The 18,946-nt window shown below is 48.6% G+C and overlaps 1 protein-coding gene across 2 annotated transcripts in view; it reads right to left on the bottom strand.

Annotated features, from left to right (window-relative positions):
- The window catches only part of LOC108521848 (protein cornichon homolog 3), a 141,598-nt gene extending 123,744 nt beyond the window's left edge, over window positions 1–17,854 (bottom strand). For both annotated transcript variants that reach the window (XM_017861832.1, XM_017861833.1), the window contains exon 1: window positions 17,079–17,854. In XM_017861832.1, the coding sequence (XP_017717321.1) occupies window positions 17,079–17,159 (81 nt within the window). In that variant the 5' untranslated portion in view covers window positions 17,160–17,854. The remainder of the gene's footprint in view (window positions 1–17,078) is intronic.
- Window positions 17,855–18,946: the final 1,092 nt, after the last annotated feature.

The following is an 18,946-nucleotide window of genomic DNA, read 5'->3' as shown; positions in this document are numbered from 1 at the left end:
ATCCTCATTTCCAAATGAGACGACAGAACCAGGGGATCGTAGGTCCCTTTAGGTGTCAGGATTCTAGGACTATGTGATTATATGACTCTATGCTCTTTCATCAATGTAGTCAAATTAAAAGAAAACAAATCTGCAAATGGTAAACCGAACTCACCCAACCCAACCCCATTACCAGAAGGATGACGCCATCAGCTAAGACCTGGTGCACCAACACAGAGCAATCAACGCTTCTAACAACGGGGTGCCACAGCTGCTCCTGGTTAAGCCCTTGACCCCAGACGTTTTACTGTCTTGGGTTTTGGCTCATTGTATTGTTGATTTCTGTTTTCTTGAATGAAACATTCCATTTGGTATTTTGATATAAAAAAGAGGGTTCATGCCCGTAATCCCAGTGCTTTGGGAGGCCAAGGCAGGAGGATTGCTTGAAGCCAGGAGTTCAAAACCAGTCTGGGCAAGGGAGTGAGACCCTCCCCCATCTCTAGAAAGAAAGAAAAAAAAATTAGCTGGGTGCGGTGGCACATACCTCTAATCCTGTAGCAGGATGAGCCGCAGACAAAACTTCTCAGACACCAGATTAAAGAAGAAAGAGGTTTTTATTTGGCTGGGAACATTGGCAGACTTGCGTCTTAAGAGCCGAGCTCCCCGAAGACAGAGTTCCTGGCCCTTTTAAGGGCTTACAACTCTAAGGGGTTCCACGTGAAAGGGTCATGATCGATTGAGAGCATATGTGGTTAGAGTGGAGGGTTAATCTTTTAACCTCAGGCCTGGTCATCAGTGGCACCGGCTGGTCTTGCTACTGACTTCATTCCTGTTGTTTGTCAACTTTTACTTTCTTCTCCTCTTCAGAGACAGGAGACAGTAAGAGAAACGGTTTCTCTCCTCAATCCCAGCTACTCAGGAGGCTGAGGCAGGAGGAATGCTTGAGCCCAGTTGAGCCCCGGAGTTCAAGGTGACAGCGAGCTATGATTACACCACTGCTCTCTAGCCCAGGCAACAAAGCAAGACCCTGTCTCTAACAAAGGAAGAAAGGAAGGAAAAACTGAACGAATATATGGACTAAGCTAAGAAGTAGGTCTCAGAAACAACCAAACTTTTCCACGCTGTGGGCTGACTGCTCATGTCCAAGGCCAAGTCCGGCTCAGCTGTGCTGTGAGGTCTGAGTCAGCATCCCTGTCCCAGCACAGCCCCCGGCACTTTATTTTCCTCCCTGTTGCTCAGCAGGACTCACTTCTTGAAAAATGCTTGCTATTTCTACAGTCATTTCTCTGTTGATTTTAATAATCTTACCACACCAAACTTTATTTGGCTCCTTTAAGAAACTCATTTTAACAGAGGTACCAGCACACAGCATAGCTCTGAGCCATAATATCACCTCTCCCCTTGATAGGGTTTGGCTCCATGTCCCCACCCAAATCTCATCTCAAATAGTAATCCCCACATGTCGTGGGAGGGGCCTGGTAGGAGGTGATTGGATCATGGGCTCGGATTCCCCCACACTGTTCTCATGATAGTGAGTGAGTTCTCACAAGATCTCATGGTTTAAAAGTGTTTAGGGCAGTTCCCCTCCTCACTCTCTTTCGTCCTACCACCATGGAAGATGCGCCTTGCTTCCCCTTCACCTTCTGCCATGATTATAAGATTCCTGAGGCCTCTCCAGCCACGCGGAACCGTGAGTCAATTAAACCTGTTCTTTATAAATTACCCAGTCTCAGGTAGTTCTTTATAGCAGTGTGAAAACGGACTAACACACCTCTCGTGAGACAACGGATGCTACTTCCCATTTATGGAGCAAAACAACTTATACTCCAAAGAGTGCTGGAAGCTGCCAACTTTGCTAATTATGAGTGAGCATCTCCTGGTGGGGATGCAGCAAGGCATATTAAGTGGTGCAGGTAAGGCCGAATAGGGGCCTCCACCTTGGCTTGGTGTGAAGTGGGGATGTGAAATTGAGCACTTCTGCTCAACACAGACTAGATGCAGGGTAACTGGGCGGGGGTGCATTTCTCAGAAAGAGGAGGGAGTTGGGAGGCAGGGAGCTTATGCTCCATGGGGGACAGTAAGAAGAAAAGGAAAGGAAGAGCTAGGTTTCACTTTACCATTTATCCTCTAGAATTTGGGCCTGCACTGACTGGGAGACATCAAGCTAGCAAAAAAAAAAAAACTTTTTTTTTTCTTATTCTTTTTTTTTTTTTCTTTTGAGACAGAGTCCCAATCTGTTGCCCAGGCTGGAGTGCAGTGGCGCAACCTCGGCTCACTGCAACTTCCGCCTCCCGGGTTCAAGCGATTCTCCAGCCTCGGCCTCCCGAGTAGCTGGGACTACAGGTGTGTACCACCACGCCCAGCTAATTTTTGTATTTGTAGTAGAGACAGGGTTTCACTATGTTGGCCAGGCTGGTCTCCAACTCTTGGCCTCATGATCCACCTGACTCGACCTCCCAAAGTGCTGGGATTACAGGCGTGAGCCACCGCGCACAACTGTTGTTCCTTCCAGGTGAGCACATGCTCTGCTAAAGTCCTGTGAAGCCCTCATCCAAGAGGACTCTGTGAAAGCTGCAGACTCAGAAGGACAAACACGTGCCATGGAAGCATGCTGCACTGCCTCCACGGCCATGGGATGTCTTCATGAGAAGTGGAGATTTTCCTAAGGGGCGGTAGCTAGTCATCCCCTTGCAGGGAAACATGTTCAGGGCCACAAATCCAGTAAATCCATCCTCCCTGCCAGACCACAGCTGCTCCTCATCAAGCTGAGAAGGGTGAGAAATAAGATGTTTTTCTGCAGCTCACATGGATAACACATCAAAGAGTCTGTGGCACCAAGAAGTTAATCTTGACTTTAGAGAAAATCTTGCTTTCCCTGAATACAGCAAGGTGACAAGCTAAAAAATTAAACCAAAGAACCCAAGCAGTGATTATCTGGCATTTTTTGGTCACCCACATTTATGCCACACTTCTACACCAGTCTGATTTCCTCTGGAGAATTCTCCCACTGGGTGCAGTCCTGATGAGGGGATAATCCAGGGGCCCGTCCTTCCACTGGAGAGATTAAAAGGATGGTCTCAAACTCTTGACCTCATGATCCACCTGCCTTGACCTCCCAAAGTGCTGGGATTACAGGCGTGAGCCACCACACCCAGCCCCTTTTTCCTTATTCTTAATTCACACAACTGTTGTTCCTTCCAAGTGAGCACATGCTCTGCCATACTTCTAGTTCCCACTGTGTACAGCCAACAGGCAGCACTCACCCAGCTCAGCCTTAGAAGTTCAGAGTGATTCAAGGACAGAGATCTAAATCTGGCTATTCTATTGTTTCAAGCTTTGTTTTCTGGACTTTCCATCCATTTTATGAGTACTCCAATTCCCTTCCCATAAATCCCCTTTTTGGTTACTATGACCAGAACTGATTTCTAAGAATCTTAACTGCCAGGCCTGGTGGCTCATGCCTGTAAGCCCAGCACTTCAGGAGGCTGAGGCGGGTGGATCACTTGAGCCCAGGAATTCAAGATCAGCCTGGGCAACATGGCAAAACCCCATCTCTACAAAAAATACAAAAATTTGCTGGGCGTGGTGGTGGGCACCTGTGGTCCCAGTTACTTGGCAGGCTGAGATAGGAGAATCGCTTGAACCCGGGAGGCAGAAGTTGCAGTGAACAGAGACCATGCCACTGCATTCCAGCCTGGGCGACAGAGCAAAACCTTCTCTCAAAAAAAAAAAAAAAAAAAAGAATCTTAACTGATACATTCCTTACTGAGAAACCTGATACCTCATACCCAGGAAACCTATCAAGAGACAAACTACAGCAGGAGAAAGACAAAAGAATAAGGGGCAGGGAGCAAGCACTAGAGAACCACAGCATTTGGGGACTGGTAGGATCTTAGAGATCACTTCATCCAGCTCCTTCATTTCACACACAAGGAAACAAAAGGTCCAGGGGGATGCAGGGAGGTTTGCTAAGACAGAGAGGTTTGCTAAGGAGTGCCCCTCAGCAGCAGCACCAGTCCCATTTGCTGCCAGTCCCTTTCTAGGGCATGACTGCATGACTTTTGGTACTAAAACTACCAGCCAATAAGAGGAAAGGATGTCAAAACTGAACACATTTTCCTCCAGTCAGCACATATGCTTGGCTGGCCTCAGCTCAATTCCCTATCACTCTCCGGAACCTGCAAGAAAAATTATTCCAGGATAAGTCATGGTCTCATAATGACTGAGAGGCTTGAAATCCCACAGCATCTGGTCCAGTTCCCAGCTCCAGATGATTTCACACGATCTGGGAGACCACCTCTCCTCACCACCCCACCCCGCCCTCACGCACTGCAACCCAGTGGCTCTTCCAAATCCCTTCCCAGACCTACCCCCTACTCAATCCTCTTGTGAAATGACCACTGCAATTAGAACCCCATCGGACAAGGATGTCCGAGCTCCAACCAAAGGTGTGCTGATGACATAAGACAATAACAATGAGATTCTGCTAGATATGGGATTCACTGTAGCAGAATGTGGCCTGCACCATTTCCCAATGACCACAGAGAAAGGAAGCAGAATAACCTATGTATCTGTTCAGTATAGAATTTAGAAGCTATTGACACAATGTGTTCTCTTCCACCCCGGTCTGCCTATACCTGCTCTAAAGGCTCCCAGTTTGCAGTAGCCGTGGGGACACACAGAAGCCTGGATATGTAGCTCCTCATCCACATCCACATGCACATGCGTTCAAACAGGACCTCTCTCCCTGCAGGGCAGGGCCCTCGCAATATGTCTCCCCTTATTTCCTGGCCCTGGACCTCCCAAGTCCTATTTCCTACTCTTTGCATGGCAGGGAACTACCTAATCATTTGGCTATTTCCATAGCCACAACTCTGGAATGCAGTTACTAATTCCTTTTTCTTAAAAAGGTTCACAGAACACAGTTAAATTTTTTTTAATCCAAGATACAAATGTCTCTATTATATAGGGGACCATCTGGGCTGCTACAGCTAGCTGGCTATGTTGCTATCAACTCTTTTTTTAGAGTTCATGAATCAGTTGCCAATAAGAAAAAAAAAGAAGTAGTTAGTGCCAAGACACTGCTTTCCTCCCCTGCACTTTTCCCCAGCAGGAGAGCTGCATCCCAGAGTCAAAATGGACCATGCGAACACAAAACCAGAAAATATACCTAAGACTGATGCTCTGGAAATGCCAGCCCACTGTTCAAGACGCTGTGGAGGTGGGACGTGGTGTCAGCTTACTTCCCAGTCCTAGGGCCACCAGCTAGGCTAAGTAATATTGTGTCGCCTCCACAGATGTAAGATGTATGCACAAGAGAAGAAATAAAAGGAGGGCAAGAGAGAAAGATGGAGAAAGAAAGGAAGATGAAGAAGAGGGAAAAGGAAATGAGAGAAAAGAAAGAAAGAATACGCAAGGCCTGGGAAATCCTTAATGCCAGGGACTCACCAACAACCACAGACTTCTGAACCAGCCAGACAGCCCAGAGAAGCCACTGAGCAGTGGTGGGAGCTGAGTTCAAATGGGAAACCAAAACCTTGAAAGAATACGAATGGGAAAGCTGATGAATGGAGAGGAACACTAGGTGGATTCATGGTGGCATGGCCTGCCATTCCTCCCTTGCTAGGATGAAAGGATCCAGTGAAAAGGGACTCAGTGGGTCATTCTGTCATCCCCATGTCCTGGGCATGCACCTTTGGTTTTGTTGTTGTTGTTGTTTCGAGACAGAGTCTTGCTCTGTCGCCCAGGCTAGAGTGCAGTGACGCGATCTCAGCTCCCTGCAACCAACCTCCGCCTCCTGGGTTCAAGCGATTCTCCTGCCTCAGCCTCCCCGAGTAGCTGGGATTACAGGCACACGCCACCATGACTGGCTAATTTTTGTATTTTTAGTAGAGACGGGACTTCACTATGTTGGCCAGGCTGGTCTCAATCTCTTGACCTCATGATCCACCTGCCTCAGCCTCCCAAAGTGCTGGGATTACAGGTGTGAGCCACCGTGCCTGCCCTGCACCTTGGTTTTTACAGACACTGCAAAGGATCAGAAATTACAGCTCCATTCTAGCCAGATAGCATATCTGAGGGCAGAAACCACCCACCTCGCTCACCTGAAGGCAATTTCGGGCATTAATTACACTCCCAAGCAACCATGAAAACAGAGTTGGGAGCCCTTGGCCAGAAGCCTCGGGATGGTCAGAAGCAAATGATGGTTGAATAAATGTGTGATTAATTGTTCCCACTAAAGCATTCAGCCCAAAGAGTGCTAACTGCAAATGGGCCTATAAGCATTCTCCAACTCCCACCCTTACCCCAGGAGGAAAAAGAAAAGCAAATCCTATCCCCCACAAAATATATGGCCAGGTAAGTGTGGGATGTGCATAGCTATGGAATTTTTTGTTGTGGTGGTAATTGTGTACCTGTGTGAGAGAGAAACTACCTTTTTAGAAATCTGGTTGTTTATTAAATCACTTTTGTGACTCAAGGAAGCTGAAAACATTAAAAAATAAACCATCCCCCAAATTGTCTCCCAGTGAGCTAACAACCTACTTCATTTCCATACCCCCAACAGCCCCAGGTTAGGGGCAAATATGGAAGCGTAAGACTTCAGCTCCTCTGCAGCACTGGTTAAGGCGGCCTGGTCCACACTCTCCTCCTCAACCATGGAAGTGCTAACCCTTTGCACTGCTTTGAGAGCAGAAATGCAAATAAGGTTTTAATAAAGTACTACAAAATTCTTGGCAAGATGCCCTTTGTGCTTAATGGCAGGTGCATTCCTCAGTTCTCGCAAAGCCAAAAACATTCACAGCCCTAAAATCATGGGAAACACCGCTACTCCCTTCCTGGGGAAATCCTCTGGAAGAAACAACTGTCATCATGAGGCAAGCTCCCTGGCAAAGACCACGAGTTGTCTTCAATAAAATCTCTGTTTAAGGACCATTTAGAACTTCTCACAACTGGAGCTTAATGCAAAAACTTAGAGATTTTATAACTATTTTGTTTTCACTTATAAGACGTGAAGGTTCTAAGAAATGTAGTAAAACAGACCAGATATTTAAACAAATGCATGAACCTAGGTCCTGCTGTTGCTCTAGTCTAGAGAGGATAGCAAAGAGACAGCGACCATCACAGGCCAGAGGGTCAAGAAAGAGCAGAGAGTCTGTGCAGCAAAGACTGAGGACCAAGAGTTTCTGCCTGTAAGATCACAGAAGCCACAAAAAATTAAATATTGAACACTTGATCCAGCAGTTGCACCTCTGAATACATACACAAAAGAACTGGAGGCAGGGACTCAAGCCCCTGGATACTCATACACCCACATTCACAGCAGCATTATCCACTATAGCCAAAAGGCGGAAGCAACCCAGTGTTTATCGACAAAGGGGTGAACAAAATGTAGTCTATCCATACAACGGAACTGTTGACAGAAAGAGTCCAATTCTGTAAAATATCTGAAGAGGTTTATTCTGAGCCAAATATGAGTGCTCCATGACACAGCCCTCAGGAGATCCTGAGAACACGTGCCTAAGGTGGTCAGGGTGCAACTTGGTTTTACATATTTTAGGAAGACATGAGGTATCAATCAAATACATTTAAGACACACATTGCAGCCGGTCGTGGTGGCACAGGCGTGTAATCCCAGCACTTTGGGAGGCTGAGGCGGGCAGATCACGGGTTCAGGAGTTCAAGACCACACTGGCCAACATGGTAAACCCTGTCTCTATTAAATATACAAAAAAAATTAGCCAGGTGTGATGGCAGGCACCTGTAATCCCAGCTACTCAGGAGGCTGAGGCAGGAAAATTGCTTGAACCCAGGAGGCAGAGGTTACAGTGAGCCAAGATCACGCCACTGCACTCCAGCCTGGGTGATAGAGCAAGACTCTGTCTTGGGGGGAAAAGAAAAACATATATACACATTGCTTCAGTCCAGAAAGGCGGGACAACTCCAAGTGGTGGCAGCAGGTGGTTGGGGCGATTTCCAGGTCCTGGGTAGAGTTAAATTTTTTCTGATTGACAGGTAGCAGGCTTCAGAGAGAATAGACTGTAAATATTCCTTAACAGACTTAAGATCTGTGTTGATGCTAAATGCTAGTTGGTGTTCCCTGAATTCCAAAAGGGAGGAGAGCATAATGACACATGTCCCACCCTCCCGTCCCCTCATGGCCTAAAACTTCAGGTTAACTTTCGAGTGCCCTGGCCAAGGAGGGAGCCCATTCAGATGGTTGGGGGGGACTTTGAGTTTTATTTTTGGTTTACAGAATATTACTTAACCTTAAAAAGGAGAGAAATGCTGACACAGGCTACAATATGATGAATCTGGAAGACATTATGCTGAGTAAAATAAGCCAACCACAGGAGGACAAATACTGTATGATTCCACTTATACGTGGTATCTAGAAGTAGATCAGTTTAGAGAGACAGGTAGAATGGTGGTGGCCAGGGGCTTGGGGAGGAGAGAATGGGGAGTTACTGTTTAATGGGCACCGAGTTTCTGTTTGGGAAGGGAAAAAGTTCTGGAGATGGATGGTAGTGATGGTTACACAACAATGTGAATGTACTTAATGCCATTAAGCTGTACACTTAAAAACGGTTTAAAAAAAGTAAATGTCATATATGTATTTTACAACAAATTTTTTTTAAGTTAAGGGAGCCATCTACCATCTCCCCTCCATCTAATTCTGGACTGAAGCTCAGTGAGCCTCCCTCACACAGAGACAGCCACCAAGCCTAGGATTCCATGGGCCTTCAGCAAAGCCCAAAAATGTGATTTTTATTTTTTTGAGATGGAGTCTCGCTCTGTAGCCCAGGCTGGAGTGCAGTGGTGCGATCTTGGCTCACTGCAAGCTCTGTCTCCCAGGTTCACGCCATTCTCCTGCCTCAGCATCCCGAGTAGCTGGGACTACAGGCACCCACCACCACACCCAGCTAATTTTATTTTTTTGTTTTGTTTTTTGTATTTTTAGTAGAGACGGGGTTTCACCGTGTTAGCCATGATGGTCTCTATCTCCTGACCTCGTGATCCGCCTGCCTTGGCCTCCCAAAGTGCTGGGATTACAGGCATGAGCCACTGCGCACAGCCAAAAATGTGCATTTGTAATAAGCATCCAGATGATTGTCATAACCAGGTAAGTCTGGGAAAGTATTCATTTCTTTCCGTCTGTCAAGGAGAGTCTGTCAAGCTTAATCTGGCTGTAATAAATTATCCAGATCCTTAACTTATTTAACGGAAATCACCGAGTTCCCACCATACTGCCCCATGCTGGACACTGAGGCCACAAGTGAGGGTAGCAGTTTCTGCCCCCCAGAAGCTTATAATCTAAGCACAGAGACAAATACAACAGTGGGACTCAAGACCTGGGACAGGTGCAAAGGACAAGTGGACTCAGATTGCCAGGGAGAATGGGGCTTCCTAGAGGACAAAGGCTGCAGCAGAGCCAGTCAGGTGAAGAATGAAGTGGGGAACAGCATTCCAGGGAGACAGAACAGCCCATTTGGGAACTGCAAGAAGGTGAGGATATCTGGAACACAGAAGATGCAAAATGTGGCTAAACAGTTAACTGGGACCTGGTCCTCCCAGCCCTCTAAACTTTGAAAACGAGAGAAACCAGTAAAAGCTTTAGTCTGGGAATAACATGGAAGGATCCTTTCAGGTACTAGATCACTCTTGGTAGCCATGTGTGGGCAGGATTAGTCCAGGGGAGATGACAACCAAGGAGGCCAGCTTGGAAGGAACCATGATGCTCTGAGAAACAGCAAATGGGGGCCTGAACCAAGGCAGGGATGGGAGGCATGGAAGGGAGGGGACAGACATGGCTGGTGACTACAGAAGGAGCAGATGGGGTAGAGAGGGTCCCTGGGTGGAGACTAAACCCACTGGGTCTGTGAGGAGTGAGGAGGGCATGAAGACAAGTTCGGATGGGATCCAACTGTGGGGCATGGGGCAGGTGGCCCCATGGACACCCGGGTCAGTGTCGGGGGACAGGTCTGGGAGGGCAGGAAACTACCAACATGAAAAGGAAGGTGCAGAAAGAAAAACCCACAGGGGAGATGGAGGAGAAGCAGGGCCCCAGGAAAACAACATTTGAAAACAGTTGCAAAGAAGATGCAGACAGCAGTCTCAAAGCCATGGAGAGGCCAAGATAAGCACTAAATGGTGCCCAGAGATTGCCACAGGAGACCACGGGTGTCCTCATCAAGTGCTGGGCTGAGAAGGGGCGGGGGCACAAGCCAGGTAGCCAGAAAGGAAACAAGTGTCTTTGGAAAAGAGAAAAGATACACAAATAGCAAAATGCTGACACTTGCCAATTCTGAGTGGTGGATGCAGAGGGCTTTGTTTTATTAGTCTCCGTGGTTTCTGAGTGTCTGAGGTAAGACTCCAAAGAGGCGATGGCAGGCAGGATGTGGTGAGACAAAACCGCTTTGCAAAGGAAGAGAGGTTGAGCAGCATCTAGAAGGCCTGGGGACCAAAGGCTTGTCTGCAGCTCAGAGGCACCACAGCCTTTGAATCTGCCAGGGGTGGGGACGGGTGGACCTGTGAAGGGCAGTGGCTGAAGACACAGACAGGTGGGGAAAAGTGATGGAGCAATGCCCACAGATAACTAGGAGGGGAGGAAGTGGCCTCAGATGAGGGAGAGACTTTGCTGCTTCTGAGTCCCAGAAGGAAAGATAAATCATTAATCAGAAGTCTGGGGAGGGGCAGGGTCCTGAGGCATCCCTGTCTGATCATCTCTATCTTGTCTGCGAGCTGGAAGTAAAGTCACCTGCTCAGAGGAGGTTGGGGTGGGGGACGGTTTGAGGAGCTCCAGGGGGCTCTGAGAAAATGACAACAATCTAGAACAGTGTTGTGGAAGCTGAAGGAACTGACTCACATCCCACTGACGAGTTAGGAGGCGATACTGAGATCAGCTAAGGTCAAACCATGCATCCACCTGGGTCCCAGCAGCTCCCGGGCACCTGGGGTAAGAGAAGAGAGGGAAAAGAGTGGATTCCTGGGAGACTGAGGCATCCACTACAGGAGCAACAGGAAACACAGGATGCAGCAGTGGAGAGCAGCAGCAGGAGCTAAGTGGTAGATGATGAGGGGTGATGACACAGAGGAGGAATGAAATCCTAGAGGAGTGATGCGTTGAGAGAAGAAGGAAAAGCCACACTCAAAGGAAGGCCAAGAACCCCTGGGGCAGCAGAGTGCGGGAGTAGAGAACAGGGAGCTCACACTGCAGAGGCAGGTCCAAGGTAGGTCAGGGGCCCAGGGACCACAAAGACGGAAGTGGTCACCAAATGGGAGGTCAGATAACCAACATCACCCAGCGCCTTGCAGGACAGCAAGGGCAGGACACTGGCCAGGAGCCAAGTCCTCAGTGGTGCCCAGTGGAGGGGCCCATGGGAGTGAGTCAGATGACGGTGACAAGGAGGTGGCAAGGGCACCATCCAGATAGCATGGCTACAGAAGAATGATGCCCCAGAGGAACCTGTTTGCAGACTTACTGGGAGAGAGATCCACAGCAGAAAACAAGTCCAGAGAGCAAAAGCGCAGAGCCGTGTGGATATACGGAAGGGAAAGGCACCAGGTAGCCAGAGGGGCTAGAGTGAGGCAAGGGCCTGGGCACAGCTTCAGAGCCACTATAGGCAGGAGCTCCAATTGCCTGGCAAGAGCCTCACAACATTCGCTGCCTTTAATGTTTGTTCAGTAACTCTAAAGTCAAAGACAAGTTACTTTAGTGTCTCCAGTATCCAACCCGTGAGGCCTTGAAACCTCACCAAACAGTTGGGATTGGGGCTGGTGCCTGATTGTTTTAGGTGACCTGTGAATTCTGCATACTTCTCTCCTCCCCTCTCTAACATGACTGCAGTGGAAATACAATGATGACATAAGCTTTCTTTTTCAGGGGGAGTTATTGCAGTGCAAACAAGGATAAGGCAGCATGCAATGCAAACAAGGATAAGGTGCCATGCATCAACCCAGACATTACACTTTCCAGAAGGTGTTCTCTCCAGGGATAGCCAGTGCTTCTCCCAACCTACTCCTCTGAAAGAGAACCAGCTCCACTATCATCAAGAAGGGCTCCGTACCCCATGGCAATGGCCAGTCTTCTTTGCAATAATTAGCTTCCAAAGTTTCAAAGTGCCAGGGCATGGGGGAAAATGCACATTGTCCAAACTACCTAGAAAGCAGTGCTTAAGAAGCAGCCAGAAGTCAAATCAGAAACGAGTTACCATTAATCTGTTCTCCCACTGCTAATAAAGACATACCCAAGACTGGGTAATTTACAAAGGAAAGAAGTTTAATGGACTCACAGTTCAGCATGGCTGTGAGGAGGCCTCATGAGGACGGCAGAAGGTGAAAGAGGAGCAAAGGCATGTCTTACATGGTGGCAGGCAACAGAGCATGTGCAGGAGAACTGCCCTTTATAAAACCATTAGATCTCATGAGACTTATTCACTATCATGAGAACAGCATAGAAAAAAACCCATCCCCCACGATTCAATTACCTTCCACCAGATCCTTCCCACAACATGTGGCAATTATGAGAGCTACAATTCAAGATGAGATTTGGGTGTGAACGCAGCCAAAACATATCACTATATCAACTGGAAATGAGTCAAGCCAGAAGGAAACAAGAATTTGTCCTACAAGTATTTATGCCAAACACTCTCTGTGTGTCAGGCACTGTTCTGGGCTCTGGAGAAACAATGGTAAAGTAGAAAACGTCCCTGCTCTCATGGAGCTTCCTTCCACTCGGGCTGTGGGGCAATGGGCAGTGATGGAGGGAGGAGATAAGAGGGGGATGGAGCAAGCTGGAGCTGCGGACATCCCACCTGAAAGTGAGATGCCAGAAAGGACAGGGGCATCACAAGTAGAACAAAAAGTGGAGACCACGTAAGACCTGGCAATGAGTGCAGTACCCTCATCTAAGTAGGACAAGGCAGGGTCATAAAAATACAGGCTATTTATTATCAACCCCAAGCATCCTACCATTTCACATAAACCCATTTTTTGTTTCCAGATGGGTACTCTGAGAAACTGAGATGTTTACCAGATTTCCAGAGGCTGAGTCTGTAACAGGGTAGAACTGCAAAAGGCTCCACCATGAAGACATCTTCCCTAGAAACACTGCCTCTCAGTACATATGTATGTCATCCCTGTCCGGGGCCATTTAAACCCTCAAACAGCAAATGCTGCTGTGAATCCAAAGAAATTTCAAGGTGAGATGGTACATCGGATCTTTCTAGGGAATTTTATTGGGAATTAATTTTATTTGTATATTGTCAAAACTCACAGTGACTCCAAATATAAAAACTTCAAGAGCTAAAAACCTGAAATCCAGTAGTGAATCTTTGATTTTTTCAAAGAATAGCTTCATCTGTGTTTATATAAATGAGACATGCTGCAAACAGGCTTAACCAAGCCAGAGCTGAGAAGGCTCTTGTGAGTAAACATCATTCATTTTATACTGGCTGCAAATACACATCACTTCACATCAAAAACCCTTTAGAACACTTTTTTTTCCTTCTAAACATCCACATGCAATTTTTTTCTTAGAAACGGGGTCTCACTATGTTGCCTAGGCTGCTCTCAAACTCCTGGGCTCAAGTGATCCTCTTGCCTCAACCTCCCAAAGTGCTGGGATTACAAGCATGAGCCACTGAGCCCGGCCATATGCAATTTTTTAAAATACACAAGAGATAATCTTTTCTAGATAAGATTAGTGATTACTTTATTTAATTACAAATCATTGTATTTTCAAAATTTTGGACAAGGAACCTGTATCATTTTATAAGCAAAAGTCTAGATAAACAGAATTTTCCTCTTTTAAAAAAGGATATATGGTATGTCTTCAGTCTGGTTGCTGTTGCTGTTAAAACTACAATCAGAAATTCCAACTCTAAAATTTCATTTATACAGAGAAAGGTAATCCTTTGGATATAAATTATTATCTAACTTATGAATCCAAAAATAGTGACTACAGTTAGAGAAAGGGCTTAGGCTTAAGAGTCTCACAGACCTAGCTCAAGTCCATGAATACCAGCTCCAATACATACCAGCTGTGCAACCTTAGGCAACCTTGTGACCTCTCTGATCCAGTTTCCTCATCTGGGAAATGTCAGTTATGAGGGCTGCCTGGGCAGTAAGAGGCCAGATGCCTGAGGGTATGCAAAGCCACAGAAAAAGCTCAGTTTTCTTCTGCTTCTTCCAATGTGATAAATGTACTCAGAAATAGTTGCTGATATAAAATAAATGGGTAACTTGAAATATTTTCAACAGAAAACAAATGCAGATAAATTTTCTAAGTAAAAAATAAGACTTGAAAGAAAGGCTGTCCACATCCATCCTTGCTCCCAGACAGCCGGTGGGAAGAAAGGGGAGGAAAATGACTGGACTGAGAGATCCTCTGTAAAGTACCTAAAACTTGTCCTACAGCAGACATCCAACACATAGCAGCTACCATCCTTACCCCTAAGTAGGTAAGTACAATTCAATAAGAAAAGCATGCCATCTTCATATCTTCAGCCTAGACATGGCAACATGGCAGGCATTTTCACTGCTATATGTTGTTAAGTGCCCAATTCATTTTGGGGGGTATTGATACATACCACACAATCAATATGCCTTGTCCGATCAAGAAGTACATAAGGAATATAAGAAGCTGGAAAGAAGGCAAACAGTCTAACGTAAAACCAAGGCTCCTCAATTTTGGTCGAAATAATTACTACCATGTAACTAACACCCAGACATACAAACCATGCCCAGAAATCAGGGTGTCTCTGGTTTCCCAGTTCAATGTTCAGGAACCAAATCAGTGTGATGGGGTTTGGGTTGTTTGATTTGGAGAGAGGGAAAGAGATAGAGAAGGAAAAGACTAGGAAAGGAGGGACTGAGACTATGAAATTGTTACTGTAATGTGAAATCAAAACGCACAAATTCTTTTCATTATTAGAAACAAGAATCTTGCCACATCCATGAGGAATCTGGATAAAACCTGAGTTGGGATTTGACTGCATTTCAACCACCCCTGGACAAGGGGGTGAGCATTGAGAAACTGGAGGGCAGAGGCCAATGCTGGATGAGGCAACACCTGATTTTCATTCAAATGTCAACTAGCTGCACAAACCACTCAATTAAGCTGTTTTTGAATTATTAATCATCTTCCCCTGAACGAGAGGAAATTATTCTTTCTGGTTACTTGCTCTGCTTCAGGGACCAGTTCAGAGAACTCCAAGCCAGACTGAGTTTGAGGGAGCTCTCTGGTACCTGACACCCTCTGGCCAAGGCAAAAACAGAAAACAGCAAATGAAGTATTGCAGAAAAAAAGGGAGTAGTTGGCCTTCTAGAATGCAAGTAACTCCCCAAATCCAAAGAAGCTGAGGAAGTGCCTTTAAAGCACATTAGCAGAGGTTTGCTGCACTGCTTGGGCATGGTCTAATCTGTACTCCTTTGTATTCTCAATCAGGTAAGTTTCCTTTTCCCTTAAGAACTGTCAGCAACTTCAAGTCTCAATTTTCTACCACAGATTAGATCCAGCCTGGCAGAGCAGAGAAGGGAGGGTTTAAAATCCCAATACTTATAAACAGCAGAATTTTTTTAATCATCCCCCAAATATCTATGTTTGAATTCCCTGTCACCCCCTCCCCATTCCTGTCTACTGATGCACGGATTTACACCATCTGAAAAATGGGGGAAAGCTTAGTGATCATCCAGGTCAATTTTCTCACTTTAGAGATGTGGAAGGAAGCCAGCAAGGGTCTTTCCTAAGGTTACAGGGTCGGAAGCCGCCTTCCTCCCCGAGTTTCCCCTCTCCTCTCTGTCAGAGCCCTGTAGCAGGAGCTGCTCTAGCTGCTTAGTTCTATTCTAAGACAAACTCTCACTCCGCAAACCACTTACACAAAACATGGGCATCTCACGCACCCTGCAATTTTCTTCACGTCTTCATTTTGGGGCATCCCCACCGTATGAGAGTCTCTGATGCTCACCAGAACCATGCCTCCAGGAATTCGTCTCAGGGTTCTTCCCTGTCATCTAGACTCTGGGCAGGGCAAGGCTGTTAAAGGTGGGAAATTATGCACTAGGATGCTCTTTCTAAACATTTGGCCTTGGTCATTCTTCCCATCAGCCCTCTGAGGGTGAGGATAAGGGGCTTAAACAACTTCAGTGAAGAAAGCCTTGAGAGTTGCATGCACTCGCTAGATGTTGCACTGTCTTTGAGAGGAACAGCGTATGCACTCTTGCGCTCTCAGTACTTCTCTTCCGCTATTCAGAAGCTTTCGCTCCTCTATTCCCACCCACACCTAAAGAACTGGGATCCAAGGCTGCCCTCCACCTGGAATAGCCCCGGGAAGGGTGACATGAAGCTTGTGCGGGCTGGGGACTCTGGGGGCCTAGCGGAGGTTCGCCACCTGCAGGGGGTCTTCAGGAGTCGGACGTTCAAACGCCAAGAGGCCAGAAGAGGACACCGTCGTCGCTCTCCACGGTCTCTCTTCGTGACTTTTCTCCACGGCCTTAATGATGCCTACCCTTCCCCAGTCTCCCTCGTCTCCTTGCTCTTCTTTTCCTCGCCTTTCCCCTGCCGCCTTCCACTTCGACCCCATCGCCCAGTCTCCCTCCTCTCCGCGGGCTCGGCCTCTCCCTACCTCTTACAAGGCGCTCCCATCGTGTTTCCACTGTCTCCAATTATGTCTAAATGCAACCCACCACAGATGCTGACATTTTAAATGTTTAGTTATTATAGCTACTTGACTAATTGCCGGGACCGACGGCGGCGCTTCTCCTTAGCCTCCTGCCGCAGGAGAGAAGGGAGCGGGAGAGGAAGGGGTTAGATGTGGTTGTAGCCGCCACTCCCCAGGGCCCGGGGCCCGGGACCCGGGACGCCCGGTCGAGCCCTGCAGAGGGTGTCCCACCCGGGCACCAGCGGCCCCCCGACTCCAGCCAGGGCACCGAAGGCGCGCCCAGCGGGATGCAGCGAACTGCCTCCTGCCCCGGGACAGAGGAGCGGCAGAAGGTCCACCCTCCCGGTCCGCCCACGCCCGCAAGGTGGAAAAAGTGGGGTGAAATAGGGGAAATTTAGCGAAATTGGGGCGAAAAAAGAGAGACCAAAGAGGGTTACTCACGTGCCAGATGGCGAAGAAGATGAGCGCAGCGCACAGCACCAGAGACAGCATGTAGCAGAACGCAGCGAAAGTGAAGGCCATGGCCGGCTGACCCCAATCCCACCACACAGGCCAAGAAGCCCCTAGGAGCCCGATGCCTCCCTCGAGGTCCGCACTCCCTCAAAGGAGCCGCGTCTGCACGCTCTTCTCTAGGCTAATGCCCAGGAGGGCGCACAGCTAGCGGAGCGACTCCAGGGTCAGCGAATAGGCGCTGGATTCCCGCAGGCTCCGGCGACCCCAGACCCGGCCCTCCGACGAAGACAGGGAAATGTGTGTGAGTGTCGTTGGCGGGAACTGTCCCCAAATCGAAGACGAAACCAAATCAGCAGCGAACACCTGCAAATTAGTGTCAAGCTGTGAGCCCCTCGAGACCAACACGACAAGCGATGCAAGGACTCCACGGAGGACCAAGGGAGGAGGTCCCGTCCGTCCCAGGAAGAGCTCTCTGCTTTCCGCCACTGAACCGCAGAAGAGAGACCAGCGCTCCGCTCCGGACCCTCCAGCGCCACGGGGGCGCAAACGGATAGTGTCCAGCGAGGTGCCCGGGGGGCCTCCGAGCTCCTCCCAAATCCCACAGCCGGCAGCGCTCTTTCCCGAGAGAAGGGGTCTTTAGGTAGCCGGGATGAGGTAGGTTCAGTTGGTCCTGAGCCCCAGACGCGGCTTCCAGCTCAGCCGTGCGCTCCGGGGCGCGCCAGTCCCCAACAGCGACTCTGGCCAGCCGGCCTTGGCAACCCAAGTGTCCCGGAAACCGGGGGACGCGCCTGGGTGAGCACTGGCTCCACTCAGCGGGCCAGCTCCCGCCCGGGTGGCTGTAGCGGCGGGTTTCAGGCCAAGCGCTGTAGCTGGCTCCACCTGCTGCTGCTGCCGCCGCTGCCGCCGCTGCCGCTGCCGCCGCCGCCGCCTCTGCCACTGCGAGAACTGTAGCGGTGTGACCCGGGATTCCCTCCTCTCGGCGCCCCACCCTGGACTCCTGCTCCACTGAGCGCGCCCTCCTCGGCGGGCGGAGACTGCAGGGCCGGGAGCTGAGGAAAGGTGGGTGGCGAAGCGCGGCCGGACGCTTGGTGGCCGCTGCCGCCACCACTGCAGCTGTGCGCGCCCGCCTCTCGGAGGAAACTTGAAGCCAGCAGTACCGGCAGGGCTGGAGGCCGAGCGGAGGTGGGGCGGGACCGGTTGGAGCAGGGACTCTTTAAACACGTGCGTCTGGAGGAGGTGGGAAGCTGCGGAAGGGTATGGTGTGTGCCTCGCGCCTAAACGCGGCAGCCGCCCCTCCCGGTTCTTGCAGTTTCGCCTATCGGAGTGGGAAGTGTGAGGACTTGGGGCGTTGCCTAGTGTTGGTTGGGGATACAGTACAAGCCTTGGATCCCAAAGCTGCTTGGGTGGATTTTACCAAACTGTAGGTGGATTTTACCAAACTGTAGCATACTCAGTGCTTTGGACTGCGTTTACTGCTCTGCTCCCAGACCCTGCAAAATTCTCCATTAGCGTCCTTCCGTTGCATTCTCTACCCTACTCAGCCATCCGACCTTGGGATTAGGGAAACGTGGACTTGGTGGACTATTCTGGGCTGAAGAGGAAGCAACGAGGGCTCGGTGGTATTGGTGGTGGTCTAGTGGAATTGTCAAGCGGATGCTTTGGGAAGTAGAACGTTTTCCAGCTCCTCGTTACCTAACCTCGTTAATCCTTAGTTTCCTTATCAGAAAAACATAAATAAGAGTAGAGTCAAGCCATTTCAAAGGATTAAAAGGGAACACAAGTAAAAAACCTAGCACACAGCCTGGCACTTGGTATACATCCAATAAATGGTAGGGATTATTAATTGCACCCTTTCC

Source organism: Rhinopithecus bieti, unplaced genomic scaffold (genome assembly GCF_001698545.2).
Source record: "Rhinopithecus bieti isolate Rb0 unplaced genomic scaffold, ASM169854v2 scaffold_61987, whole genome shotgun sequence".
In the NCBI taxonomy this organism is placed as follows: domain Eukaryota; kingdom Metazoa; phylum Chordata; class Mammalia; order Primates; family Cercopithecidae; genus Rhinopithecus; species Rhinopithecus bieti.
The sequence above is the reverse complement of the archived record's forward strand: the minus strand, read 5'-3'. Positions and strand labels throughout refer to the sequence as shown.